Source organism: Tachysurus vachellii, chromosome 16, assembly GCF_030014155.1.
Source record: "Tachysurus vachellii isolate PV-2020 chromosome 16, HZAU_Pvac_v1, whole genome shotgun sequence".
NCBI lineage: Eukaryota > Metazoa > Chordata > Actinopteri > Siluriformes > Bagridae > Tachysurus > Tachysurus vachellii.
In genome coordinates, this window is record NC_083475.1 from 1,529,087 (window position 1) to 1,556,431 (window position 27,345).

At 43.4% G+C, this 27,345-nt stretch overlaps 1 protein-coding gene across 7 annotated transcripts in view; it reads right to left on the minus strand.

The window, feature by feature from the left end:
- Positions 1–5,580: 5,580 nt before the first annotated feature.
- The window catches only part of plekha5 (pleckstrin homology domain containing, family A member 5), a 64,600-nt gene continuing 42,835 nt past the window's right edge, over positions 5,581–27,345 (minus strand). For 2 of the 7 annotated variants that reach the window (XM_060889305.1, XM_060889310.1), the window contains 23 exons: positions 25,359–25,442; positions 22,349–22,469; positions 22,132–22,236; positions 21,908–21,980; positions 21,636–21,736; positions 21,419–21,534; positions 19,529–20,488; positions 18,591–19,041; positions 18,400–18,471; positions 12,103–12,165; positions 11,854–11,934; positions 11,602–11,751; positions 11,414–11,515; positions 9,179–9,287; positions 8,965–8,996; positions 8,314–8,434; positions 8,121–8,233; positions 7,839–8,033; positions 7,638–7,724; positions 7,441–7,538; positions 7,074–7,210; positions 6,795–6,910; positions 5,581–6,539 (listed from right to left, as the gene is read on the minus strand). In XM_060889305.1, the coding sequence (XP_060745288.1) occupies positions 6,813–6,910; positions 7,074–7,210; positions 7,441–7,538; positions 7,638–7,724; positions 7,839–8,033; positions 8,121–8,233; positions 8,314–8,434; positions 8,965–8,996; positions 9,179–9,287; positions 11,414–11,515; positions 11,602–11,751; positions 11,854–11,934; positions 12,103–12,165; positions 18,400–18,471; positions 18,591–19,041; positions 19,529–20,488; positions 21,419–21,534; positions 21,636–21,736; positions 21,908–21,980; positions 22,132–22,236; positions 22,349–22,469; positions 25,359–25,442 (3,469 nt within the window). In that variant the 3' untranslated portion in view covers positions 5,581–6,539; positions 6,795–6,812. Of the gene's footprint in view, positions 6,540–6,794; positions 6,911–7,073; positions 7,211–7,440; positions 7,539–7,637; positions 7,725–7,838; positions 8,034–8,120; positions 8,234–8,313; positions 8,435–8,468; positions 8,812–8,964; positions 8,997–9,178; positions 9,288–11,413; positions 11,516–11,601; positions 11,752–11,853; positions 11,935–12,102; positions 12,166–13,287; positions 13,369–14,842; positions 14,897–15,476; positions 15,597–18,399; positions 18,472–18,590; positions 19,042–19,528; positions 20,489–21,418; positions 21,535–21,635; positions 21,737–21,907; positions 21,981–22,131; positions 22,237–22,348; positions 22,470–25,358; positions 25,443–27,345 lie in introns of those variants that run through there. The other 5 variants (XM_060889312.1, XM_060889307.1, XM_060889306.1 and 2 more) reach the window with 5 other exon arrangements.

The following is a 27,345-nucleotide window of genomic DNA, read 5'->3' on the forward strand; positions in this document are numbered from 1 at the left end:
AGCTGGTGACAGTACAGTGTATTACAGTGATGTGTGTGAGCTGGTGACAGTACAGTGTATTACAGTGATGTGTGAGCTGGTGACAGTACAGTGTATTACAGTGATGTGTGTGAGCTGGTGACAGTACAGTGTATTACAGTGATGTGTGTGAGCTGGTGACAGTACAGTGTATTACAGTGATGTGTGTGAGCTGGTGACAGTACAGTGTATTACAGTGATGTGTGTGAGCTGGTGACAGTACAGTGTATTACAGTGATGTGTGTGAGCTGCTGACAGTACAGTGTATTACAGTGATGTGTGAGCTGGTGACAGTACAGTGTATTACAGTGATGTGTGTGAGCTGGTGACAGTACAGTGTATTACAGTGATGTGTGTGAGCTGGTGACAGTACAGTGTATTACAGTGATGTGTGTGAGCTGGTGACAGTACAGTGTATTACAGTGATGTGTGAGCTGGTGACAGTACAGTGTATTACAGTGATGTGTGAGCTGGTGACAGTACAGTGTATTACAGTGATGTGTGAGCTGGTGACAGTACAGTGTATTACAGTGATGTGTGTGAGCTGGTGACAGTACAGTGTATTACAGTGATGTGTGAGCTGGTGACAGTACAGTGTATTACAGTGATGTGTGTGAGCTGGTGACAGTACAGTGTATTACAGTGATGTGTGAGCTGGTGACAGTACAGTGTATTACAGTGATGTGTGTGAGCTGGTGACAGTACAGTGTATTACAGTGATGTGTGTGAGCTGGTGACAGTACAGTGTATTACAGTGATGTGTGTGAGCTGGTGACAGTACAGTGTATTACAGTGATGTGTGTGAGCTGGTGACAGTACAGTGTATTACAGTGATGTGTGTGAGCTGGTGACAGTACAGTGTATTACAGTGATGTGTGAGCTGGTGACAGTACAGTGTATTACAGTGATGTGTGTGAGCTGGTGACAGTACAGTGTATTACAGTGATGTGTGAGCTGGTGACAGTACAGTGTATTACAGTGATGTGTGTGAGCTGGTGACAGTACAGTGTATTACAGTGATGTGTGAGCTGGTGACAGTACAGTGTATTACAGTGATGTGTGAGCTGGTGACAGTACAGTGTATTACAGTGATGTGTGAGCTGGTGACAGTACAGTGTATTACAGTGATGTGTGTGAGCTGGTGACAGTACAGTGTATTACAGTGATGTGTGTGAGCTGGTGACAGTACAGTGTATTACAGTGATGTGTGTGAGCTGGTGACAGTACAGTGTATTACAGTGATGTGTGTGAGCTGGTGACAGTACAGTGTATTACAGTGATGTGTGAGCTGGTGACAGTACAGTGTATTACAGTGATGTGTGTGAGCTGGTGACAGTACAGTGTATTACAGTGATGTGTGTGAGCTGGTGACAGTACAGTGTATTACAGTGATGTGTGTGAGCTGGTGACAGTACAGTGTATTACAGTGATGTGTGTGAGCTGGTGACAGTACAGTGTATTACAGTGATGTGTGTGAGCTGGTGACAGTACAGTGTATTACAGTGATGTGTGTGAGCTGGTGACAGTACAGTGTATTACAGTGATGTGTGTGAGCTGGTGACAGTACAGTGTATTACAGTGATGTGTGAGCTGGTGACAGTACAGTGTATTACAGTGATGTGTGTGAGCTGGTGACAGTACAGTGTATTACAGTGATGTGTGTGAGCTGGTGACAGTACAGTGTATTACAGTGATGTGTGTGAGCTGGTGACAGTACAGTGTATTACAGTGATGTGTGTGAGCTGGTGACAGTACAGTGTATTACAGTGATGTGTGAGCTGGTGACAGTACAGTGTATTACAGTGATGTGTGAGCTGGTGACAGTACAGTGTATTACAGTGATGTGTGTGAGCTGGTGACAGTACAGTGTATTACAGTGATGTGTGTGAGCTGGTGACAGTACAGTGTATTACAGTGATGTGTGTGTGAGCTGGTGACAGTACAGTGTATTACAGTGATGTGTGAGCTGGTGACAGTACAGTGTATTACAGTGATGTGTGAGCTGGTGACAGTACAGTGTATTACAGTGATGTGTGAGCTGGTGACAGTACAGTGTATTACAGTGATGTGTGAGCTGGTGACAGTACAGTGTATTACAGTGATGTGTGAGCTGGTGACAGTACAGTGTATTACAGTGATGTGTGTGAGCTGGTGACAGTACAGTGTATTACAGTGATGTGTGTGAGCTGGTGACAGTACAGTGTATTACAGTGATGTGTGTGAGCTGGTGACAGTACAGTGTATTACAGTGATGTGTGTGAGCTGGTGACAGTACAGTGTATTACAGTGATGTGTGTGAGCTGGTGACAGTACAGTGTATTACAGTGATGTGTGTGAGCTGGTGACAGTACAGTGTATTACAGTGATGTGTGTGAGCTGGTGACAGTACAGTGTATTACAGTGATGTGTGTGAGCTGGTGACAGTACAGTGTATTACAGTGATGTGTGTGAGCTGGTGACAGTACAGTGTATTACAGTGATGTGTGTGAGCTGGTGACAGTACAGTGTATTACAGTGATGTGTGTGAGCTGGTGACAGTACAGTGTATTACAGTGATGTGTGTGAGCTGGTGACAGTACAGTGTATTACAGTGATGTGTGTGAGCTGGTGACAGTACAGTGTATTACAGTGATGTGTGAGCTGGTGACAGTACAGTGTATTACAGTGATGTGTGTGAGCTGGTGACAGTACAGTGTATTACAGTGATGTGTGTGAGCTGGTGACAGTACAGTGTATTACAGTGATGTGTGAGCTGGTGACAGTACAGTGTATTACAGTGATGTGTGAGCTGGTGACAGTACAGTGTATTACAGTGATGTGTGTGAGCTGGTGACAGTACAGTGTATTACAGTGATGTGTGTGAGCTGGTGACAGTACAGTGTATTACAGTGATGTGTGAGCTGGTGACAGTACAGTGTATTACAGTGATGTGTGAGCTGGTGACAGTACAGTGTATTACAGTGATGTGTGAGCTGGTGACAGTACAGTGTATTACAGTGATGTGTGAGCTGGTGACAGTACAGTGTATTACAGTGATGTGTGAGCTGGTGACAGTACAGTGTATTACAGTGATGTGTGTGAGCTGGTGACAGTACAGTGTATTACAGTGATGTGTGTGAGCTGGTGACAGTACAGTGTATTACAGTGACGTTATTGACTTTTTTAGTATTCGCTTTTCGGGATTTGCACTTTGCAGACGGTCCCTTGGATTCTGTCTCATGCACTGAAAGTAATGCATGTCTTTTTTAAAGCAGAATACATCGTGTTGTAAATTTTAACCGGTTGTTGAAAAAGTATTCTAAAAATATATTCTAAAAACAAAATCTAAATAATTTGTTATAAGAAATTATGGTATTATTATGGCCCACATATTGAAAAATACAATTTGCAATTCCTTTCGAAAATATACTGGAATCTTTTTTTTTTTTGGTCAATCAGAGGTGGTTAATTATTGCAATTAAAAATATTAAAGGAAATAATTTATATTAAATGATTTTTTCCCCATTATCCTCCAGCTCTAACTTCCAGGTTGTATTGCTGCTAGCATTATTTAAATTTATCTTTATTGCAGGTGCAGTCAGGCAGAATCCCCTTACTGCAAAAGCCTCAAATAAAGACATAATCAACATAAATGGTTGCACCTCGCTGGAGACCGAGAGGGGGGTAGGAGGGAGCGAATGAAGAAACACAAGGCCCAACAAAACACTGCCGACCCTCATTGGGCACATCAAAACCACATCAAAATGTCCCTGCACATCAAAACTCACTTTCTCAATTCAAGTTCTCTGTACAAGTTACTCTGATTTTTTTGTATTTTTTTCTGTGATTTTTATTACTCTGAGTTGAATACATTCTTAAATGTATTCTTATGTTTACTCTTAAAGCTGTAATTATTTAAACACTTGTTTTGAAGTAAATTGTTTTGAGTACATTTGTTGTTGAGTGTTTCATTTACCTTTAAGTTAATTAGACTTTTACATACTGTCAGCTGCATGTGGGTCACATATGGGCCGTTAGATTTTAACAGAACTCAACCATACTAAAATTGCATATAAGGCTCACATATGGGCCACATTAAATTGTATTATTTGTCTCGTGTTTGGTGGAGTTATGGCACTCCTTCGGTTCAGTTCTTTCAAAGAAGGGGTGTGCCATATTTGGGCCACATAAAATTACATTAGGCTTATGCTTGGTGGACTTATGGCACTGCTTTGGTTCAGTTTTGGCAAAGAATACGTGTGCCATATTTGGGCCATATAAATTACATTTGGCTTATGCTTGGTGGACTTATGGCACTGCTTTGGTTCAGTTTTGGCAAAGGAGATGTGGGCCATTTCTGGGCCGACAAACACAAACTAATCTGGGCCACAGCTCAGCTGTTTATCTGGCCCAAATCTGGGCCAAAGGAAATTTGCTGACTGGGATAACTCATATATATCTCATACCTCATATATACCTCAAATATAACTCATATATATCTCATATATACCTCACACCTCATATATACCTCAAATATAACTTATATATACCTCATATGTAACTGCAGCAGTAGTGCACTGTAGACTTATGCCCAGCAGGTGGCGCTGGGTCTGGTGAAATGAAGGATTATTTATATCCTGACTATCATATAGCAGACAATTCTTATTTTGTCTGGATATATACCTCATACCTCATATACACCTCATACCTCATACATACCTCATATATACCTCACATATAACTGCAGCAGTAGTGCACTGTAGACTTATGTCCAGCAGGTGGCGCTGGGTCTGGTGTAATGAAGGATTATTTATATCCTGACTATCATATAGCAGACAATTCTTATTTTGTATGCATATATACCTCATACCTCATATATACCTCATATATACCTCATACCTCATATATACCTAAAATATAACTCATATATACCTCATACCTCATATATACCTAAAATATACCTCATATATACCTCAAATATAACTCATATATATCTTATATATACCTCACACCTCATATATACCTCAAATATAACATATATATACCTCAAACCTCATATATACCTCATATATAACTGCAGCAGTAGTGCACTGTAGACTTATGCCCAGCAGGTGGCGCTTTGTCTGGTGTAATGAAGGATTATTTATATCCTGACTATCATATAGCAGACAATTCTTATTTTGTATGGATATATACCTCATATATACCTCATATATACCTCTATATACCTCAAACCTCATATATACCTAAAATATAACTCATATATATCTCATATATACCTCATACCTACCTCATACATACCTCATATATAACTGCAGCAGTAGTGCACTGTAGACCTATGCCCAGCAGGTGGCGCTGGGTCTGGTGTAATGAAGGATTATTTATATCCTGACTATCATAAAGCAGACAATTCTTATTTTGTACAATTACTGGGATGTTTATTATTTTTATGACGTATTATTATACCTGGATATATACCTCATATATACCTCATATGACTAATCTGAGATCATCTTACATCAACACTAACTGTAAATCATGTTTTAATGTCAGATCCACAACGACAACAAAATAATTCACAGCCACCTTTTATAAGAACATTTATTTCACATGATATAAAACAGATGAGATTTGCATATTGACTCCTTAGATAAGCTTTTTAGAATTTTATTGTATGGTGTACAATATATACAATATGATCTTTACATCTTCTACAATAAAGTGAACACCGAAACCCTGGTTATTGCTTATTTTAAGCTTTACATGTGCTATACGTCCCTAGAGTTGGACCCCAACATGAACAGAGACCACACTAAAACAAATCTTTAATTAATACTCTCTTTAATACTTTAGTTAAATAGATTTCAGCCATAGAAATATAAAATGAACGTTCATGAATGTTCTTTCAGGGGAACAGTGCTGAAGGAAATCACAGACAATCTAAAGGTTCTTTACAAAGCTAAAATCAGATCTTTTCATCTGTAGTGTTAAGAGCAGTGCTTTAATGAAATCGTCCTTAATGTCGGACGTGTTCTGTACAGATCTGCTGATATCCACGTTACTACTTAAAAAAAGAAAAGAGAATCAGTGAGGTCTTATACAGTGCAAAAGAGATGAACGCTAAAAGCCAAAGTTTATTAAATAAAGAAATAAGCAGATTGTGTGTGTGTGTGTGTGTGTGTGTGTGTGTGTGTCTGGCTTTAACACACGTCCCACCCGCTGAAGAGACCGTGACTGCTCTGAATAATAAAAGTGTAAATCAGTGGTGCCTGCTTACTGCACTGCTCCTTATCCATGTTATACAAAACGCCTCCTCCAATCGACACAATAAGCCGTGAACATTATAAATAATAACATTAAGAACTCTACACCTGTGTGTCTAAGTCTTCTGTGGCAGTTGGGAAACAGAGCGATGGCTTGAGCTGCGACTGCGGTGTGATGTTGGTTACTGCCTCTCGCTGCTCTGCAAGGCGACAGCGGCGCTTTTTGGTTCTCCTGCTGGACCTCCTCCTTCACGTGTCAGTATTTATGGACCTCGCTGGCTGGCAGAGAGCATAATCCATCAGCTTTTAGAACACAGAGCTGTACATCTGACTACAGAACCTGAACACTGCATGTACATGTGCAGGCTTTAGCTTCACACGTAGCTAGTAAACATCTTTAAGCACTCATGCTGTTTGTAGCACTGGTTGATATTAGATGAGTTAGATTATGAGGTTAACTCAATTCTAGTCTTCTGCACTCCTCACACTTTCCTAAAGTCTGGCTAGTCAGAGAAGATGAATTTTAACCCTTACTGTACTGTTCTTCCTCCACTACACACACATGAAGTGGGAGCCATCGGGGAGGTGAGGAGGGGAGGAAGGAAGAGGAGAGGTGCTCGGAGACTGAGGCGAACTTGAGAGGCTGTTCACTGCAAACCGTTTGACACAAGAGTGTTAATACACACACACACACACACACACACACACGCACACACAGACTACAAGCAAAATATTAATCAGACATGTTATATGGACAGAAAACACATGGTTCTAGCACTACAGCACCGTGCCAGCATACGTCACTGCTCTCACCTGAAACCGTGGTGCTGTGTTTGGAGGACGTCCGAGTGTACGAGTCCTTTATGATCGGATCTTGACTTTGTCCAGAGAGAGTCTCCTCATCGTCGTTTTCCTCCGTGTCCACTCGTACCATCACTGCAGTCTGCACACTGACACACGACACTGACAACTGTAGACACTCACAACACTCTCATAGCACACGTGTACACGCATGTATACACACGTGACTTACAAACATGAATGTATTCACACACACGTACACATATGTATATACACACAAAAACACACGGATACACACAAGTACATATGTACACACCTGTATACACACACATCTGTATACACACACACACACACACACAGAGTGAGAGGAAACCCTTACCTGTCCTCAGTGCCCAGGGCTCTGTGGTGCTCAGGGCTTGTTCTGGCTTCAGAGACCTTCTCTCCAAACTCAGACCCCGACACTTTCCCTTGCAGCTGCTGATTGGAAAGGGAAAATAAAGCAGGAGGTGATTATGGTCTCAGATATCAGGAGCAGGTGAAGCAGTGACACAAGAAAGTCAGCACTTGCCCACTTACTTTCAGTGCTTTGCAGTTTTCTTTAAACATAGAGGCTCTGAACTGGTTTGAGTCTCCAACTGATATCTCCCTTCTTTTTGTGCTCATCTAACACACACACACACACACACACACAGATTATTTAATACCAAAGTATGGTATTGATGTTGCAGAAGTGCACAGAGCATGTGTGTAGAGGATGTGCGAGGACGATGAAGCCACCTGCAGGGTGTAATAATTGGAGGTGTCTTTGGTGAAGGAAAGACTGCGAGAAAGAGAGCCGTCTTCCCTCCTCCTTTCCCGTAGCGCGCCCTGCTGGTGCCTCCGAATCCGCTCCATTTGCTCCTCCACGCTCATGCGCTGCCGGACACCCTCCACACCACCACTTCCATGCTCCATGGCACTGTTAGCATGGCTCTAAGATGAACAGACGAGGAAGCAGATGACATGTATACTCGTACAGACACGGGGTTGTACCTTTTCCTGCTTTTGAAAGGGACCTACTCTTTTGGGTTCTGGTTTCTTGGCCTTCCTCAAAGTCACATAAGAAGCGATGGTGGAGGACACGGGCACAGGCGACTTTGTTCTGGGGCTCACTATTCCCACAGGATAGGGCACTGAAAACAAGAAGAGCTATGAAAATGAAGTCTGAAACTGGTTTTGTACCGTAGTCCAAAATAAAAGCACTCCAGTTCACCTTTAGTAGTAGACGAGTCTTTCTCAGCAGCCTGTTCAGATTTCTCCTCTCCGTTGCTCTCGTCTACTTCAGCCACGGTGGTGAGCTCTGGCTCGCTCTTATACAGCCTGTAGTCTGGACCCTGTGGAGGATCAGGCCTTAACATCATCCTGTTACTCACACGGTGTTGTATAGGTACACGTGAATAACGATGGGAATGATGGCCCTAACCCTAACACAATAGTACACGGTACGAAATGGACAGGCGATGGAGACTGATGGCTAGTGAAGGATCATGGTTGTGATGGGGATGGGATGGAATTAGACCAGGGTTCAGCAGCATCTTACGCTGTGACTGCCATTGCGTTGGGCAGCTTTGCGGTCTTCAGGCTGGTGAGGACCTGTGCGAGGTGGGTGGAGCTGAGGGTGGCTGGGGCCGGGCAGGTGGGGCACACACAGGCGCCCCCTGCCCTCATAAAGGTGGGGGAGCGGAGGACGTGGGGGCACCGAATCAGACTCCTACAGATCCAAAATAGTCCCAAGACATTTGTACAGATCCAAAATAGTCCCAAGAACAGTCCTGACTGGAACACTGAGGTTTAAATTGAGTCTCTGTGTGTGTGTGTGTGTGTGTGTGTGTGTGTTTTGCTGTGCGATATATATCGTACATACCTCCTTTTTCTGGAGACCCGATAAAGGAAAGCCTGTGGAAGATAAAGAAAAATCTAGAAAAGTGACTCATAAGACTCTAGTACTCAGTAGAGTGGTGATGTGTGTTAGAGAGAGAGAGAGAGAGGAAGGAGGAGTGAGGGAGAGAGAGAGAGAGAGAGAGAGAGAGGAAGGAGGAGTGAGAGAGAGAGAGAGAAAGGAAGAGTGAGGGTCTCACTGGGCTCAGCGCTTCTCATTGGCTTGTTTTTGTTCAGTGCATCCATCACGTCCTGAATCCTCCACAGCTCCTTCTGAATCTGCACATGCTGCTGACTGGGGGGTTCTGTCTGTGAACACAACACATCTGTATGATGACAGCTGACTGGGGGTTCTGTCTGTGAACACAACACATCTGTATGATGACAGCTGACTGGGGGTTCTGTCTGTGAACACAACACATCTGTATGATGACAGCTGACTGGGGTTCTGTCTGTGAACACAACAACACATCTGTATGATGACAGCTGACTGGGGGTTCTGTCTGTGAACACAACAACACATCTGTATGATGACAGCTGACTGGGGGTTCTGTCTGTGAACACAACACATCTGTATGATGACAGCTGACTGGGGGTTCTGTCTGTGAACACAACACATCTGTATGATGACAGCTGACTGGGGGTTCTGTCTGTGAACACAACAACACATCTGTATGATGACAGCTGACTGGGGGTTCTGTCTGTGAACACAACAACACATCTGTATGATGACAGCTGACTGGGGGTTCTGTCTGTGAACACAACACATCTGTATGATGACAGCTGACTGGGGGTTCTGTCTGTGAACACAACACATCTGTATGATGACAGCTGACTGGGGTTCTGTCTGTGAACACAACACATCTGTATGATGACAGCTGACTGGGGGTTCTGTCTGTGAACACAACAACACATCTGTATGATGACAGCTGACTGGGGGTTCTGTCTGTGAACACAACAACACATCTGTATGATGACAGCTGACTGGGGGTTCTGTCTGTGAACACAACACATCTGTATGATGACAGCTGACTGGGGGTTCTGTCTGTGAACACAACACATCTGTATGATGACAGCTGACTGGGGGTTCTGTCTGTGAACACAACACATCTGTATGATGACAGCTGACTGGGGGTTCTGTCTGTGAACACAACACATCTGTATGATGACAGCTGACTGGGGGTTCTGTCTGTGAACACAACACATCTGTATGATGACAGCTGACTGGGGGTTCTGTCTGTGAACACAACAACACATCTGTATGATGACAGCTGACTGGGGGTTCTGTCTGTGAACACAACAACACATCTGTATGATGACAGCTGACTGGGGGTTCTGTCTGTGAACACAACAACACATCTGTATGATGACAGCTGACTGGGGGTTCTGTCTGTGAACACAACAACACATCTGTATGATGACAGCTGACTGGGGGTTCTGTCTGTGAACACAACAACACATCTGTATGATGACAGCTGACTGGGGGTTCTGTCTGTGAACACAACAACACATCTGTATGATGACAGCTGACTGGGGGTTCTGTCTGTGAACACAACAACACATCTGTATGATGACAGCTGACTGGGGGTTCTGTCTGTGAACACAACAACACATCTGTATGATGACAGCTGACTGGGGGTTCTGTCTGTGAACACAACAACACATCTGTATGATGACAGCTGACTGGGGGTTCTGTCTGTGAACACAACAACACATCTGTATGATGACAGCTGACTGGGGGTTCTGTCTGTGAACACAACAACACATCTGTATGATGACAGCTGACTGGGGGTTCTGTCTGTGAACACAACAACACATCTGTATGATGACAGCTGACTGGGGGTTCTGTCTGTGAACACAACAACACATCTGTATGATGACAGCTGACTGGGGGTTCTGTCTGTGAACACAACAACACATCTGTATGATGACAGCTGACTGGGGGTTCTGTCTGTGAACACAACAACACATCTGTATGATGACAGCTGACTGGGGGTTCTGTCTGTGAACACAACAACACATCTGTATGATGACAGCTGACTGGGGGTTCTGTCTGTGAACACAACAACACATCTGTATGATGACAGCTGACTGGGGGTTCTGTCTGTGAACACAACACATCTGTATGATGACAGCTGACTGGGGGTTCTGTCTGTGAACACAACAACACATCTGTATGATGACAGCTGACTGGGGGTTCTGTCTGTGAACACAACACATCTGTATGATGACAGCTGACTGGGGGTTCTGTCTGTGAACACAACAACACATCTGTATGATGACAGCTGACTGGGGGTTCTGTCTGTGAACACAACAACACATCTGTATGATGACAGCTGACTGGGGGTTCTGTCTGTGAACACAACACATCTGTATGATGACAGCTGACTGCAGATCTTCTCAGTAATGGAGAATCTAAAGACTTGGACAGGAACCTGTGGGCTGCCGAGAGCCTCCAGCTGATCCAGGAGGTTCCTCTTAGCCAAAGTCACATCGCTCTCCAGTTTATCGTACTCCTTCCAGCTCCTTTCCAGTTCCTGGAGAACAACACAAACACATAACACACTCCCTTGTTGTACTCTACATGTCCGTGTTAGTGTGTGTGTGTGTGTGTGAGACTCACAGTGCTGACTCGGACTAGTTCTCTACAGGAGCTCAGGAGGCCACTCTGCAGCACGTCCCTCTGCTGAATGAGGCTCTGCATGGTCGTTGGGTTCTCCACGCTCATCTCCAGCTCTTGGCTGGCTGATAACAGTGCTGTTTCTAGGGTGTGCTACAGATACAGGAGATCCAATGCCACACATACAGATCAGCACCTCCAGGCGTGTGTGTGTCATCAGAGTTATCTTGTATTCATATTATCTTAATGGTTTACCTTCTCTCTGTGGAGCTGCTGAAGCTTCTCCTCTTGTGTCCGCACCACTTTGCCTTGTTCGCACAATCTGCTTAACTTTGCCTATAAAGAAACACGCGAGAAATTGTTCTCATGTCTCAGGATGCCGTAGCATTGGGCTAAATCATTATAACTGTTAAGCAGTCTGTGTTTTCATATCCATCTGTTCAGATACTGAGACACGATAGACAGGACGGTGATTAGTGTAATAATTACTGTAATAAGACTTACATCAACATCAAGCTCTTCAGGTCTGTAGCCATAAACGGCATCGTTGTACGCATCAGGACTCATCTGCAAGAACAAGCAGCAGTTAGACCCAGGTCTGATCTATAGCTACCCTCACCCTGCAGTATTGCCCATGAACCTGAGCGAGAGTCATACGGATAATGAGCGTCAGCGCTACTCTTCCATCCCTCTCTCTTATTAAAGAGGCACGAAAGCACCAGTCAAAGTTTAGGATACGAATGTTCTAGTGCTCGGTTTGTACCCCATATGTGCAGACCAATATGGGTAACATAATCCATATTCTCTCTCTCACACACACACACACACACACTTGATGATACGGGGGGAGTGAGGATGAGCAGTCAGGTCAGCAGCAGCACTTTTATCAGCGGTGACATTCTAAAAGTGGCGTACTTGTGTGTGTGAAACATTCAAAAGTTGTATTAAGAGACACACCGAGAGCAGACACACACATACACACATACACACATACATACACACACGGAAAGATGCCATTTTATATGGAACAGAGTAACTAACATGGACCTTTCCACAGAATGCAGGAGGAGGATGAAATTCAAATTAGAGCAAATGTCTCCATGGGTTTATTTTTTTGAAAGGCTAGGCTGGTGTGAGTCCTATCAGCTGACCCCCATGGCACGTCATGGCAGGTCCTCTCAGGTAATGAAAAGCAGGATGCAGCAAGCGTGGCTGAGAGGAAGTGAGTCATAAAGAGCTGATAGGCTCGTTTGTCCTCATTCCCTTCACTAGATCGACAGAAAGTCCACAGCTAACTGGTGGGAATGAGAGGCTCCAGCTCCTTTTACTCACAAACAGCACAAAGGAAAAACATCAACACACACTTTGTAAAATGGTGTCCAGATCAGTCACCTTCCCTTATTTATTTACTCTTTTTAAGTGATGCATGAATGGTCATTGCGAATGACTGTCGATGGGGTGATCAGGCCAGCGTCTGTCGGAGCGTTTGCATGGCGTTGTTGTCGAGAACACGAGAATACATTCAAGCCATGCGAACACCATTTGCAGGAAAATAACAACCACCAAAAAGAAGGATGGGATGTGCTGCCACAGAGCCGACACTGGATGAGACCGTGAGGGAGGAGGGACGGGAGGGTCCTGTGATACGTGAGACGGGTGCGGAAAACCGAGTGGACATCAAGACCTTACTTGCTGGTATAGCTGAGGCCTCGGTGCCGAGCTCTCAATCATAGTGTGAATCATGAAGATGATAGGCTCATTCTGCTTCATCTGGTGTAGTGAGGAGGAGGAGGAGGAGGAGGAGGAAGAGCATTCAGCATAGAACACAACTGCTAGAAATTACAAAGGTGTGTGCATGTACATGTGTTACAACTTTCATGTATTCATGGGAATAAAACAAAACAAAGCAGCTCATCATTTCACAGAGAAACTGCAGAAACTCCTCTGTAGAAGTGCTTGCTCTAGACAGAGGATATGTTTGGCATGCTCTTGTCTGAGCCAATCAGAAAACACGTGGAAGGCACCGGGGCCCATGCAGGTGAGTAATTCTCTCTGGATTAAGCTTCTTCTCAGCTAGTGGCTGCTACACTGTCCACCAGCAGCATGGCTTGTGCTACTGTAGCCATATTAGTGCTAAGTCTACGTTAGGGTTTCATTTATTCATGCCAACACACTGCACTCTCGGACTGGTCACTGTTACGTTACGAAGTGTCTGATAAGTCTGGAGTCTTCAGGACAAATGAGGCTGCACTGATGTTTCTCTGTAACATGACAAGATGTGAGAACTTCAAAAAGGAGAACAACTGAGCTCCTGGTGATGGAACGAGTAACTGTTACTGTGACAGAGTGCAGGAGACTAAACAATCCCCATAATCTCTTTATCAGTCACTGAGCTGCTGCAGGAACGATAAGGTCTCAAACATCTGTACCACATAAAACTCCACTTGCTGACAGCTCTGATGCTGAATTAAGACTAATGTGTGGTGACTCATGAGATAATTGCAACTAGAACTATTCATGCAGCAAAATAACAGGATTTTAAAATCATTCCATCATCACATTAATATTAACACCATTTTGAATTTGGCAGAAAAAAAAAAAGTCCATACTTTCTAGAGCTTGAACCACTATTAGGCTTAGCTGCAAATGGTTCCGTTTAAAATTACGAGTCTAGACAGTAGTGAAGAAAAAAGCTCCCAATTTATACACCTCTGGGAAATGAGGCGAGCTGTGTAAACTGACTCTGAATAACTGAATATTAACACATCCTTCCAGCTTAAGTCAGCAAAAAAAAAAAAAAAAAAAAAAAAAAAAACCCAAAAAGAAACATGACTAGGAACCCAATTTATACACTCGTTTACTTACTTAACGTCTGTGCACTGTAGGAATTTCAGTGTTCAGTTCTGGACTTTAATAAGTGACTTGGGGAAGTGATTATAAATATTATATTTACAATTAATAACACACTGAACTGCAGTTAAACCCTGTTTGTCCAGAAACGTCACTATACGTAGTGCAAAAAAACCCTCTGTCTAACATAGGGAGGAATGACCAGAGAAGAAAGAGTAATGATGTGTATATAATCCTAGAGAGAGAGAGAGAGCGAGAGAGAGAGAGAGAGAGAGAGAGAGAGAGAGAGAGAGAGCGCGAGAGAGCAAGAGAGAGAGAGCAAGAGCAAGAGAGAGAGAGAGAGCGCGAGAGAGCGAGAGAGAGAGAGAGAGAGCTCACCCAAGAGTGCCCTCACCTGGCTGTCCAGATACATGAGATTCCTCTGCAGGTGATGAGAAAGCACCTTATTCTAATGAAGGCAGTAGAAAAGAGAAAGAAGAGTGCTAAAGAGAAAAGTAGTGAGAAACAGAGGAACCCCTCAATAAGCAGGCACCAGAATAAAAAATATATATATATATATATAATATGGAATAAGAAGCCATTTAGAACAGGAAATAAAAAAAATAAAAAAATAATTAAGTGGATGTCAGCCAGGAAAAGTGCGGTGTGGGGTCTTAGCACGTTCATCATGCACTACACAAGCATGTAAGACAAAAACAAAAGTATACTAAATGGTATACACGCCTGCTTTTGGAGCCAGTCCCCAGGACAAACACACACACACACACACACACACACAGGAACCTGGGAACTGGCCCCAGTAGCCTGATCTATACAGCGTCCCAGGACACGCTGCTCAATCTATTAGCTCAGTCTATTAACACCACAATACATCTGCAGCAAGCTGACTTTACCACCGTTAGTATGGGGTAACAGGAACCATCCAATAAATAAAACGTAACACGCAGCAGCATGCTGGATAATTGGGGGAGAAAAAACAGAACTAGCATTCCTTCCCAGATTAGCACAGGTGATGGTCCAAGGCTGACCTTCGGGTTGGAGGCGTCAACGTTTAGCTGCATTAGCTGAGCGAGAGTCTGCTCTCGGATGCTGTTGAGCTCGGCCTGCTGCCGTCGCAGCTTGATAAGCAGCAGGGTCAGCTCCTCTGGCTGGGGTCACAGGAGACAATATATACAGGAATCACATAGCCTCTGCAGTCAACACGTCTAATATCTACTGTAGTCTCTCTATTGTACTCCATCTCTACAGGTCACATGGTTGGGGTTAAAGCAGCAATGGGTTAGAGTTATACAAATGATTGATTTGTCTTGAGTTGAAGTGGACGAGGCCGAGTGAACGGTGCGTGACGTGGGAGGATGTTGATTGTGATCTAATTCAAACAAAACGACAAGCCTATGACTGAGAAGAGGAAGTTACAGTATCATTGTTACAGTAAGTCACCAAACACAATGATAGTGAATTACTCGGTTAAAGTGGAAGGCTTCTTCCTCATATCTGTCACCCAGTGAGTAAGCTGATATAAAGATGTGAGTTGATGTGAATTCCTAAACACTCATTCCATATCAGATGTATGAGAAAGTCGATGTCTGTGAACGAACCGACCTTATTTATTTTTACAAATACTACACTTTTCTGCATTCGTCTATCAGACAAAATGTGTGGAATATAGGGTTGCAAAGGGGCGGAAAGTTTCCGGTAAATTTCCAGTAAATTTCCGGAAACTTTCCACGGGAACTTAATCTGGGGAATTTTGGGAATATTCCAAATTGGAAACTTTACCGGAATTTATGGGAATTTACGGGAATTATTTGGAAATATAGGGAAATGTATATAAACTGTATAATTTACAACCATAAATAAACATTTTGTTTGGTCATAAGCAGACATTCATGCAAGCTAATACAAATTTTAAAAATGACCTCTTGACTGATTTAATTGTAAGTAGAGCTTTGCAATAAACATAATAAACTTAATAATTGTAATAAAAATATTTCCCTATAATTGCTGTAAAATGAAAGCATCCCCACCATCGCCCTTCTAAAAAAGTCCCAATCAAAATGTAAAATGAAGCATTTTTCCTCAAGCTTATTAGGTCTCTGCTTCTGTGGTAGTCAAGGCCTGGAAAATGGAGGTGTTACTGAAGTGTTACTGTGCATGTTATAGAAGAATGCAAGTACCTGCAGGGGGTTTGGCCTCAATGGCCCTCCAGTAAGCAGTGTGCTGTGTGCAAGTGACCGAGGAACGCAGGGTACAAAATCAACTTAAACTGCATTAAATCTTATTGTTTTACACTAAATTATGCACTGCAAGATTTTTTTAACTACATTTAAGTTCCTTGTTATAGGCAACTCTGCATTTGTTTAAAATTCCCGTTAATTCCCATATATTCCCGTTAATTCCCATGGAAAGTTTCCAGCCTTGAAAATTCCCGGAATTTTGCAACCCTAGTGGAATACACTGCGAAAACGCTTTTCTCTCACTAGTGTTACCTGATATAAGCTGCTGGATTTGAAAACCCACCAAGTGGCATTAAGCATTTAGACTCCACACAAGGCAATATTTAACGTTAAATGTGTGATAAGGAGAGGATATGAAGAGACCGGTCATAGAGGAGACGACCAGTGGAAACAGTGGAGACAGTGGAATCGTCCACAATGATTTATCAGGGACTGATAGAAGATGTCAAAATGTAATGTTACATACATTCAACAGAGCAAGACGTGTATACATTATATTTCTGTAAAGGAGCTTTGTGACTATGTCCACTTTAAAAAGCACTATACAAATACAATTGTCATGAAATCCCCTGCTTCAAAACGTAGAGACATGCTAGCTGGCTAAAAGTAGATAGCATTGAGATGGCTACAAGTAGAGCAGATAGATAATGCTCAACTGTGTTAGATTTAGATAGCTAAGCAGGTTTTTCTATTGTTCTTAGAGTGCAGAGCCAAAACAAACATGTTTTACCACTTTATAGTCTTGTAATATTATATTCTATGCTGTGTAGACAATCATCTGAACAGGATTATGTAAAAATGCTGTTTGGTGACTACAGTTCAGCATTTAACACCATAAACCTCAGCACTGAAGCCTACATGATTGTGTTCTTAGCCGCTGCTGTACTCTCTGTACAACTATGACTGTGTGGTCACATACATCTCCTCCACCATTGTCCAGTTTTCTGATGACACTCTGGTGGTAACCTGATCTGTAAAAACCACCAGATAGCCGCCTACCCAGAGGAGATATGTTGCCAGGAGAACAACTTCCTGCTGGAGACAAAGGCAGTGATAGAGGATTTCAGCACAAAGCAGAATTGGAGCTACCAGCCTTTATGGCCAATGGGACCCCAGTGGAGAGATTGGACAGTTTCACCTCCTTAGATGCCTAAAGGACTATAGACCGCCCTCTTAGGTGCTAAAGGACCTTTTACACCTACACCACTGAGAACAACCTTTGTAACCAACAGGACAGACAAGCTCTCCAGTGGGTGGTGCATCAGCTGAATGTACCATCTGCACTGAGCTCCCTGACCTCTAATCTATTTACAGCAAGCTGTGCTGGACCAAGGCCAGCAAGTCACTGATGGACCTCAGCCATCCCAACAATGAACTCTTCTCTTTTTTGTGCCCAGGAAAGTGATTCTGCTCCCTGAAGGCCAACACAGAAAGAACGAGGAGGACCTTCTAACCATTCCTGTTACTGTACCTGCATTACCCCATTTTTACCCCATCTGCACATTATACCAAATACAGTGATATGGTTATTTATACTGTTGTATAAACCATATACAAGAAAATGCATGGACATGTACTGTGTATGGTGGTGTGTGTGTGTGTGTGAGCAATAAACCACAGGAGTACAGTAAAGCTTTGACCATTATGTACTGTAATTAGGAGCATGAGGAGTGTTTAATGTACAGTACAAAGGCAGACAAGAGAAGGAGCATACCGTTTTACCCTGCAGGGTCTGTGCCGTGATGCTCTGAGCTGCTGGGACCCTGCATTCAGGTTGGTATGCATACTGACAGAGCAGAGCAGAAGAAGAAAGAGCAAGAACGTAGTAAGGAAAAGAAAACGGTGCTGGATATTAAGAGATTATGTAACTACAGTCGTGTGGATGACCGTTAGATGTGTGCCTACCTTTGCGAGGTGTGCTCGGTGGCGCCGGTCAATGCTGACATCTCCACGGAACACAGGTGAGGAAACTTCAGAGCACGTGCTAGGATTGTAGGGCCGGTTGGGGGAGACAGACTGGTACAAAGCTAAGGAGCCGTGTGAGGGAGATGACGGGATGGACTCAGCAATGTGACTCAGAGTCTTTGGGCTGGGCAGTGTGCTGTAGCCCATCCGGCTGTAGGCCTGCCTCTGCTGCCACTCGTACAGCTGCCACAACGTGTCGTCTCTCATAGAGCGTCTCTTCTCTGCTGCCATGGGCTGCAGTGCACAATCGTACATGGAACCTGCCACACTACAGATACTGTCCGGCCGTAGCATGTTACGTGGAAGTGTGCGATAGCCTTCAGGATAGCGGGGCACCACCTGTGTCCGATGGCTAGGCATGTTCCTGGGCAGAGTCTGGTATGAAGTGATGCTAAAACAAAGATAAAATATCAGCATCAGGTAACAAGAGAAGGTTTCCTGGCTAAAACTCTCTAAAGGAGACATTCCCTGTTTAAGGACAGAGCTTACACACGAACATGATCTACAGCCAAAGTGATCACTGATAAGAGGGAAGATGTTTATAAGCTGAAGACTATTGCAGAAGGTGAAGGGTGTGAGTAGGCTGGCTTCATGTGTCTCGGAGGAAGCAACAGACAGCAGCTTTATGATAAGGGACAGCTTAATGGTGGGTGGTAATTAACAAAGACTACATTAGAGAGAAAATCCAAGGCATATCCATGACCAGATACATGCTGCCTTAAGTTAATGGAAATTAATTAAGTGTAAGAGATGAATTTAATGTTAAAGTAATACATTTTATCTGTGTGAAGCCAACACAAACATTTCTGTAAGTTTTTTTTTTTTGATGTATAGTTTTTGGAGCTGGAATGAAAACAGAAGGGACTCAGAAGTTGTACCTCTTAGTGTCATCATCTTGGACCCTGGTGCGGTGTGTCCTAAAATACTGCTCCAGCTGAATGGAATTAGACCTGCTCAAGCTCCTCTCTGGCTCTAAAGGCTGCTGAGGCTGTACTGTTGTCCTTTGTGAAACGGTGTTACTCATTTCTCCGGGGCTCTGTTCTTCTCCAGAGCCGTTAACTTGTGCAGCTTTATATGGAGCCGAGCCTACTCTGCTCTGTAGCTGCCATGAGGAAGACACGGCTGGGGTGATGGTGACCGCCTGCGCGGGCTGCTGCTTAACACTGTCGGCTTTGGCGAGTGGTTGTTCAACGTTCCCATCCTTCTGCATGCTGTACCGCTCCTCTTCTCGCTGAAGCCTGGACCTCTCTGCATCCTTCTGCGTGGTGGCCTTCTGTGCAGGTCGTCCTCCATCTTTCTGGAGATATTTGTGAGTGTCTTTGTGCACGCCATGTATCTCGCTGTCCTTTGGAAGCGCATGCTTGTCGCTGTCTTTGTGTTGCATGTACCTTTGCATTTCTTTCTGCAGCAGGTTGATTTCTTCATCTCTCTGGTGGTCATGCCGTTTAGCCTCCTTCTGCAGAGTAGAGGCGTACTTCTCTCCATCTTTCTGTACACCAAACGTTTCCGTGTCTTTTTGCAGCACGTACCTGCATCCGCTCTTCTGAAGAGGATACTTTTGTCCGTCTTTCTCTAAAGCGTACTTTTGTCCATCTTTCTCTAAAGCGTACTTTTCCCCTTGTTTCTGAATGTGGTACTTCTGGGACTCTTTTTGAATGGCACACCTTTCTTTCTCTCTGTGGATACTGGGCTGTTTCTCCAGCTGTTTCTTGTCCTCCAGCTGAACACACTCACGGTTCCTCTCATTATTTTGGATCTCAGGTTGTGTCAGAACCCAGTGATTTAACATGTTGTTCATCTCCAGTGGGCTGCATGGGTCTGCCTTTATGTTTTCCAGTCTGACACAGAGCAAGAATGAAACATTAGATCATATTAGATGTACTTTTTTTTTATGGAATTAATCACAGAGGCAATTTTGTCAAGGGTGCAAAAACTGACTGTAGAATGCACGCTGCACTAACATTATTAACAGCGTTCCGTTATGTTCTGTCATGGACATGGATATTGTCAGAACTATGGCCATTCTACCCACTGTTACTCCAGGAAATTGATCTGATGCGTAGGCACAGTAATTGTGCCCAAGGTGTGATTTGTCCCTCAGTGAAATTCCTGCTTTCCCACATTTCTGCTTGGGTGTTAATTAACACACTGGCACTTCATAGCTGATAAACGATTCGTCTGCTATACTGTTTCCCTTGAAGGTATTTTCACGGTTCATTCCGTGTTTGAGCATTTTGCCTTTAAAGCCCATCCAAGGGCACTGCTGGTTCCTGTGTACCATGGGTGAAACATCCATGTTGCTTTCAGCATGCTACACTACGATTTCTGACGCTTAATTAAAAAGAGTCATTACACCATACAGTCATTACCTAGAAGAAAGAAAAACTAAAAGCTCTTTGCACGGACTGTAATAACGAGAACCAGAACGTTGTGAGCAAAAAGCAGCATTTTGTAGTGAAAGCTGTAGCCTCCATTAGCTCAGTAAAAATCATTAGGAAGGCTCTTTGGGGAACACGAGTTCCTGTCAATATCAATTCCCAAATACATTCAGGCAGACACAGAAATTGGCCAATTACGTTCTAGTGTCTACAGTGAACCATGTAACCCCTTTGCTGATGGAGCTGGACCTCGCACACGTTTGGCCTGATCTTGAACTTTTAGAATGGATTTTGCGTAAAAGGTTTAAAGTTTACCGAAGTATAATGACCTTATTCTAACAACTTTGTCTTGAAGTTTCACAGCCAGTTTCCTGGTCCTCATCTTTTTACCTTTTGATGGGCTCAGTGTGGACGAGTGTAGCGTCAGTCATCACTTTCATCCAGGACTCCATTTCTTTGGCTGTGTCAGTGCAAAAGTAGTACGTCCGCATGTTTGGGTGTGTGGCCTGCGCTCCAGGTAAAGAAAAAATATGACATAAAATGACATTCAAATGTGAACATTTAATGTTTGTGAGGGTAGAAAAAAATATGAGCAACCGATACGAACCTTGAAGGCATATTTCTTGCTTACGTGGTCATCTACAGATAACAGGGAGATGTGAAAGCTGGGTAAAAGGATGCTCCCAAGGATCCCTTCTTCCTTTTCATCTAGGGAAAGAAAACACTGTGTCAGGACATTGTAGGAGTTCTCATGGCTATAAGAGCTGGGAAATCGGCACACAGAATCACCATATTTCTGATGCTTGCCTTACGACTGGTCTGAGACGCTTGTTTGGCGTCAGACAGATGGATGGATAGATAGATAGCTAGAAACCTCACCTTTATAGTAGAAGAGGCACATGTCAGACAACACAAACCACCTCTTCTTCCACATCTTCATTCCTGTGCTGTCCTGTAGGAGTACAAGGTCATGCCATGTGGCTACTGAGCTACTGATCTTTAAATCCATTCATGTCTCATGTTCATGTCTTAGCTGTTACTGGGTAGGTAAGTTCACCATAAGCTGCGTAGAAAGCACTCGTGAGGTAAAGTGTCAGCTCTACCTGTTTATAAAGCCAGCTGCGTTTGACTACTGGAGCGTTTGGGTTTCTCTTGATGGAGTGGGACCGCTTGCCAAAATTGTGGACTTTTTTAGATGACCTTGATTGCTGAAAAAAAATGGAGAGGTTGTACATCATCCACATCAACAAGTGGGATCTTTCTCACTCATTTTGTGCTGTGAGAGAGAGAGAGAGAGAGAGAGAGAGAGAGAGAACACACTCTGGTTGTTGGACTGCTTGGGTGTGTCATGTAGTCTGAGCCTCCTGTGTAGTTGGATGCCTCACTCATGATGCTTGTGGGTCTTTCCTTCTTCTCACTGGCTGGTGCTTTAGCTGCTGGCCTGAGGACAAAAGAGCAAAAACAGAATTGATAAAAAAAAGTGCTTGAGATGGAGTCCATGTATGGGTACTGCAGAGACAAGTTGTGAAGTACAAAGATCTCCTCAATAAAAACATGTTCCACAGCACTCAGGACCTCAGACTGGGCCGAAGGTTCACCTTCTAACATGACAATGACCCAACAGTTTAAGTCTGTAACCTAGTGAACCAGTGTTTATGTATTCATCTATAGAGACTAAAAGCACTTGTGTGCATCGCTCTCACATAAGGGAGTCTGCCAAATGCTAAATGTAAGCACACAGCCAAGACAACACAGGACTGGCTTTGGGACAACTCTGTGAATGTCCTACAGTGGCCCAGCCAGAGCCTGGACTTAAACCCTGTTGAAGATCTCTGGACAGATCTGACATTGGCTGTCTACCGACGGTCGCCATACAACCTGTCCGAGCCAAGAAGAATGACAGAAAAAGTTTGTAGAGTCATGAGGAAAGTAGCTGAATACTTATGTACATGTGATATTCTAGTTTTTTTCCTTTACACTTTATTATAATGGGATACTGAGTGGGTCTGAATACTATAGTGTATTGTTAATACAGATTAGTGGCTGAACAGCTTCCAGTCATGCTGCTGCTACCCATCTGTGTTTCTCCAGCAGTGACCCCATGCGAGTGCTGCAGTAATGACACGTACACTTAGCAATACAGCATTCTGGTGCTCAGAAAGTTTCCCAATGTTTCCATTAGTGTACTGCTGTACCAGACTCGTACATCACAAGGGACCCAACATCGGATCAAAACGAATGGGAGAACAACGCCAAAAGCAATACGTGGCCAATTTGTCAGGTCTGGGCTCTGAGAATGAAATACTGGGCCAGTGCTACCTGAGAGTAGCACAATGCTATAAAAAGTGAAGAACACACGGACACCTCCATGTTCATACTTCTGTTAGGAAAACGCTGTACTGAGCTGTAGACTCAGAGTTATAGATTTAACAAGGGAATACAATCTAACTGCATAAAAGTTAGAACTCATTTAATAGAAAGAAGTACTTTTTTGTGTGAGCAGCCATGTTGATTTAACATCACTTGCTGAACTCTAGGCTGAGGAGAGCTAGTCTAATACTGAGAAATTCATAGTTCATTCAGAGACATGGCCATTAACCACTCCAGTGAGGTTTTAGCTGTATGCTCAGGGTCACCCCAGTCTGAGTGTGTGTTCTCTGGAGAAGGTTCTCAACGGCTGCATTCTTCTGTCCCTGTTGGTGAGAAACACCACCTTAGTACGATGCTTCCACCACCATGCTTCACCATAGGGATAATAATAGACATGTGATGTGCCCGATGTTCTGCCCCAAAAGGGTAGTTTTCATCTTACAACTTTCCTCCTATTTCAGAGTCCTTTATGCCTTTTTTACACGCACACACACACACACACACACACACACACACACACACACACACACACACACACACACACACACACACAGCGGCCATGTTTAACGGTTATAAAAACCTGTATAGATCCATTCTATCCTATTAAACAGTCCAAATGTAAAATGCTATTGATTCTGCACAAACCTTTCACTTTAGTACAACTGTGTCACACTGTCTCCTCTCCTGTGAAAGGTGACACGACCAAATGACACTGTTCTGATTCTTTCTCACATCCTCTAGCAAAGTGAGAACAATGAGAAGTAATCTCATTTGCACGTTTCTACACCACTCTGCTGCATTGAGTGGTGCAGCTAAGTTTGGACTAGAGGTAAACAAGACAGGAATATTTAAACCTTTATACTGCAGATAAACGTACCAACAGTACAGCATGGCTATCACACATGCTGTTTAGAACTGCTTGCCAATGAGGACACACACAACACGGGTCCACTGTAGTGTTCTTGCAGGCCATTGGCTGCTACTTGTGATGAAACATTTTTTATTTAGTCATAAACAAATGATCTATTGTCTATTAATCAATTGCCACCTTGATTTATTTAAATCATTTTATTTCAAACCGCAAAACTAATCCGAGTCTGTCCTGAGTCTGTCTTACTGCCAATTTCTGTAACCACGGCAACACCTGTCAATACCTAATACGTATAATATTAATAAATACATCTTATCATGTGATTCGTCATGTCTCCTTTTACCCAATCAACATATTATTGGTGTTTGTGTGAAACACTTACAGACCTGGTGAGAAATCAGCAGACACACTGAAAATAATAACAGCTTTATGCTCTTGAGAGTCATCTGTGAAGTTTTATTTAGTGAATGTGGCCTCCAGGTGTTTGTCTCATGATCACAATGTGACACCAGTTTTAGAGAAACAGACGCTGAGACCCATCACCATCTACACAAAATACTGCACAGCGTATAAAGACGATGTCAAACTGAGCTCCAGCCTAAATGTTGGTTTTGTCAGCTGTGTTCATCTACACCGACAATACTAGACCTCTAAGACTTGCAATTATTTGTTAAATATTATGGGGAGATGACCGAATAAAAATAAAAATAAAAAAAAGGGGGGGCTAGAATCCTGATCCTCCGATCAACACCTGCCTCTTATATGGGCTATTACTCAACACTAAAATAGAGAGATTCAAACATACTGAAATCCCTTCCAATATACTGTTATGCACAAAAACATTTTAAAGGCCAGTGATTAAAAATTCCCTCAGATTCTGGTTGTGGCAATTTGGCTTTACCCATGAACCCTTACTCTATGTGTCTAAAACAGACAGGTCTTGGGTTTGTGTAAGCTCAGTAAAATTCTGGTATTACACACACTTCACTACATGCACCTCAGTCAATATGGAATACAAAAATGAGAGAATTCTAGCCATCCAGTAACTGAACGAGAGAGGAAAGAGATACAGAGAGAGCAAACACTTACTGTTCGTTGACGACAAAGATGCAGTTGTCTTGTGATGGTGCACCAGAGACCGGATGTTTGCAGGTCACTTTCCGCTCATTGTGACTGTGGGAGGGTGAGAGAGAGAGAGAGAGAGAGGGGGGGGGGGGGGGTGTTTAAGAAATTATACAAAATTAAGAAATTATACAAATAACAAAACTGACAAATGTTGGTAAGATATGTTGACGTGTTATAATCGATGGTCATTCAAAATATATTAGTTGGTGTTGTAGTGATACTTGTTGAGAGCATGTTCAAAAGGTTTTCATCTGGTTTGAGATCTGGCCAGTTTGAAGGCCACAGCATATAATTTACATTACTTTTATACTCATTTTATACTTTTATACCCTTCAGTGATTCCTCATAGCTTGCAGATAGGGAGGTGACTTCATGGAAGAAAACACTCCAGGAAGACGCATTTCAGCACAGTGTAAAGACAATAAGTCACAATAAAATTCTACTGATATGCAGTCATATATTTCTCCAAGGTGGATGGCTACACAAAGGAATTACATGAGAGGTAACGGTTTGTGTTAAGATAAAATATACCAACAACAAAAAAATTAACATGATTGTATAAGACTTGCCAGTCTTTACACATTTTGCTGTGTATCACACTTTGCTGTTGAGCATTGCCCCATTTAGATAATGTTTGCCTAATGTTTGCCATGAAATTGCTGTTGATACCACACAGATACCCTAAAGTGGGCTGATGGTGATACCACACAGATACCCTAAAGTGGGCTGATGGTGATACCACACAGATACCCTAAAGTGGGCTGATGGTGATACCACACAGATACCCTAAAGTGGGCTGATGGTGATACCACACAGATACCCTAAAGTGGGCTGATGGTGATACCACACAGATACCCTAAAGTGGGCTGATGGTGATACCACACAGATACCCTAAAGTGGGCTGATGGTGATACCACACAGATACCCTAAAGTGGGCTGATGGTGATACCACACGGATACCCTAAAGTGGGCTGATGGTGATACCACACAGATACCCTAAAGTGGGCTGATGGTGATACCACACAGATACCCTAAAGTGGGCTGATGGTGATACCACACAGATACCCTAAAGTGGGCTGATGGTGATACCACACAGATACCCTAAAGTGGGCTGATGGTGATACCACACAGATACCCTAAAGTGGGCTGATGGTGATACCACACAGATACCCTAAAGTGGGCTGATGGTGATACCACACAGATACCCTAAAGTGGGCTGATGGTGATACCACACAGATACCCTAAAGTGGGCTGATGGTGATACCACACAGATACCCTAAAGTGGGCTGATGGTGATACCACACAGATACCCTAAAGTGGGCTGATGGTGATACCACACAGATACCCTAAAGTGGGCTGATGGTGATACCACACAGATACCCTAAAGTGGGCTGATGGTGATACCACACAGATACCCTAAAGTGGGCTGATGGTGATACCACACGGATACCCTAAAGTGGGCTGATGGTGATACCACACAGATACCCTAAAGTGGGCTGATGGTGATACCACGCAGATACCCTAAAGTGGGCTGATGGCGATACCACACGGATACCCTAAAGTGGGCTGATGGTGATACCACACAGATACCCTAAAGGGGGCTGATGGTGATACCACACTGATACCCTAAAGTGGGCTGATGGTGATACCACACAGATACCCTAAAGTGGGCTGATGGTGATACCACACAGATACCCTAAAGTGGGCTGATGGTGATACCACACAGATACCCTAAAGGGGGCTGATGGTGATACCACACAGATACCCTAAAGTGGGCTGATGGTGATAACTGGGCTGATGGTGATACCACACAGATACCCTAAAGGGGGCTGATGGTGATACCACACAGATACCCTAAAGTGGGCTGATGGTGATACCACACAGATACCCTAAAGTGGGCTGATGGTGATACCACACAGATACCCTAAAGTGGGCTGATGGTGATAACACA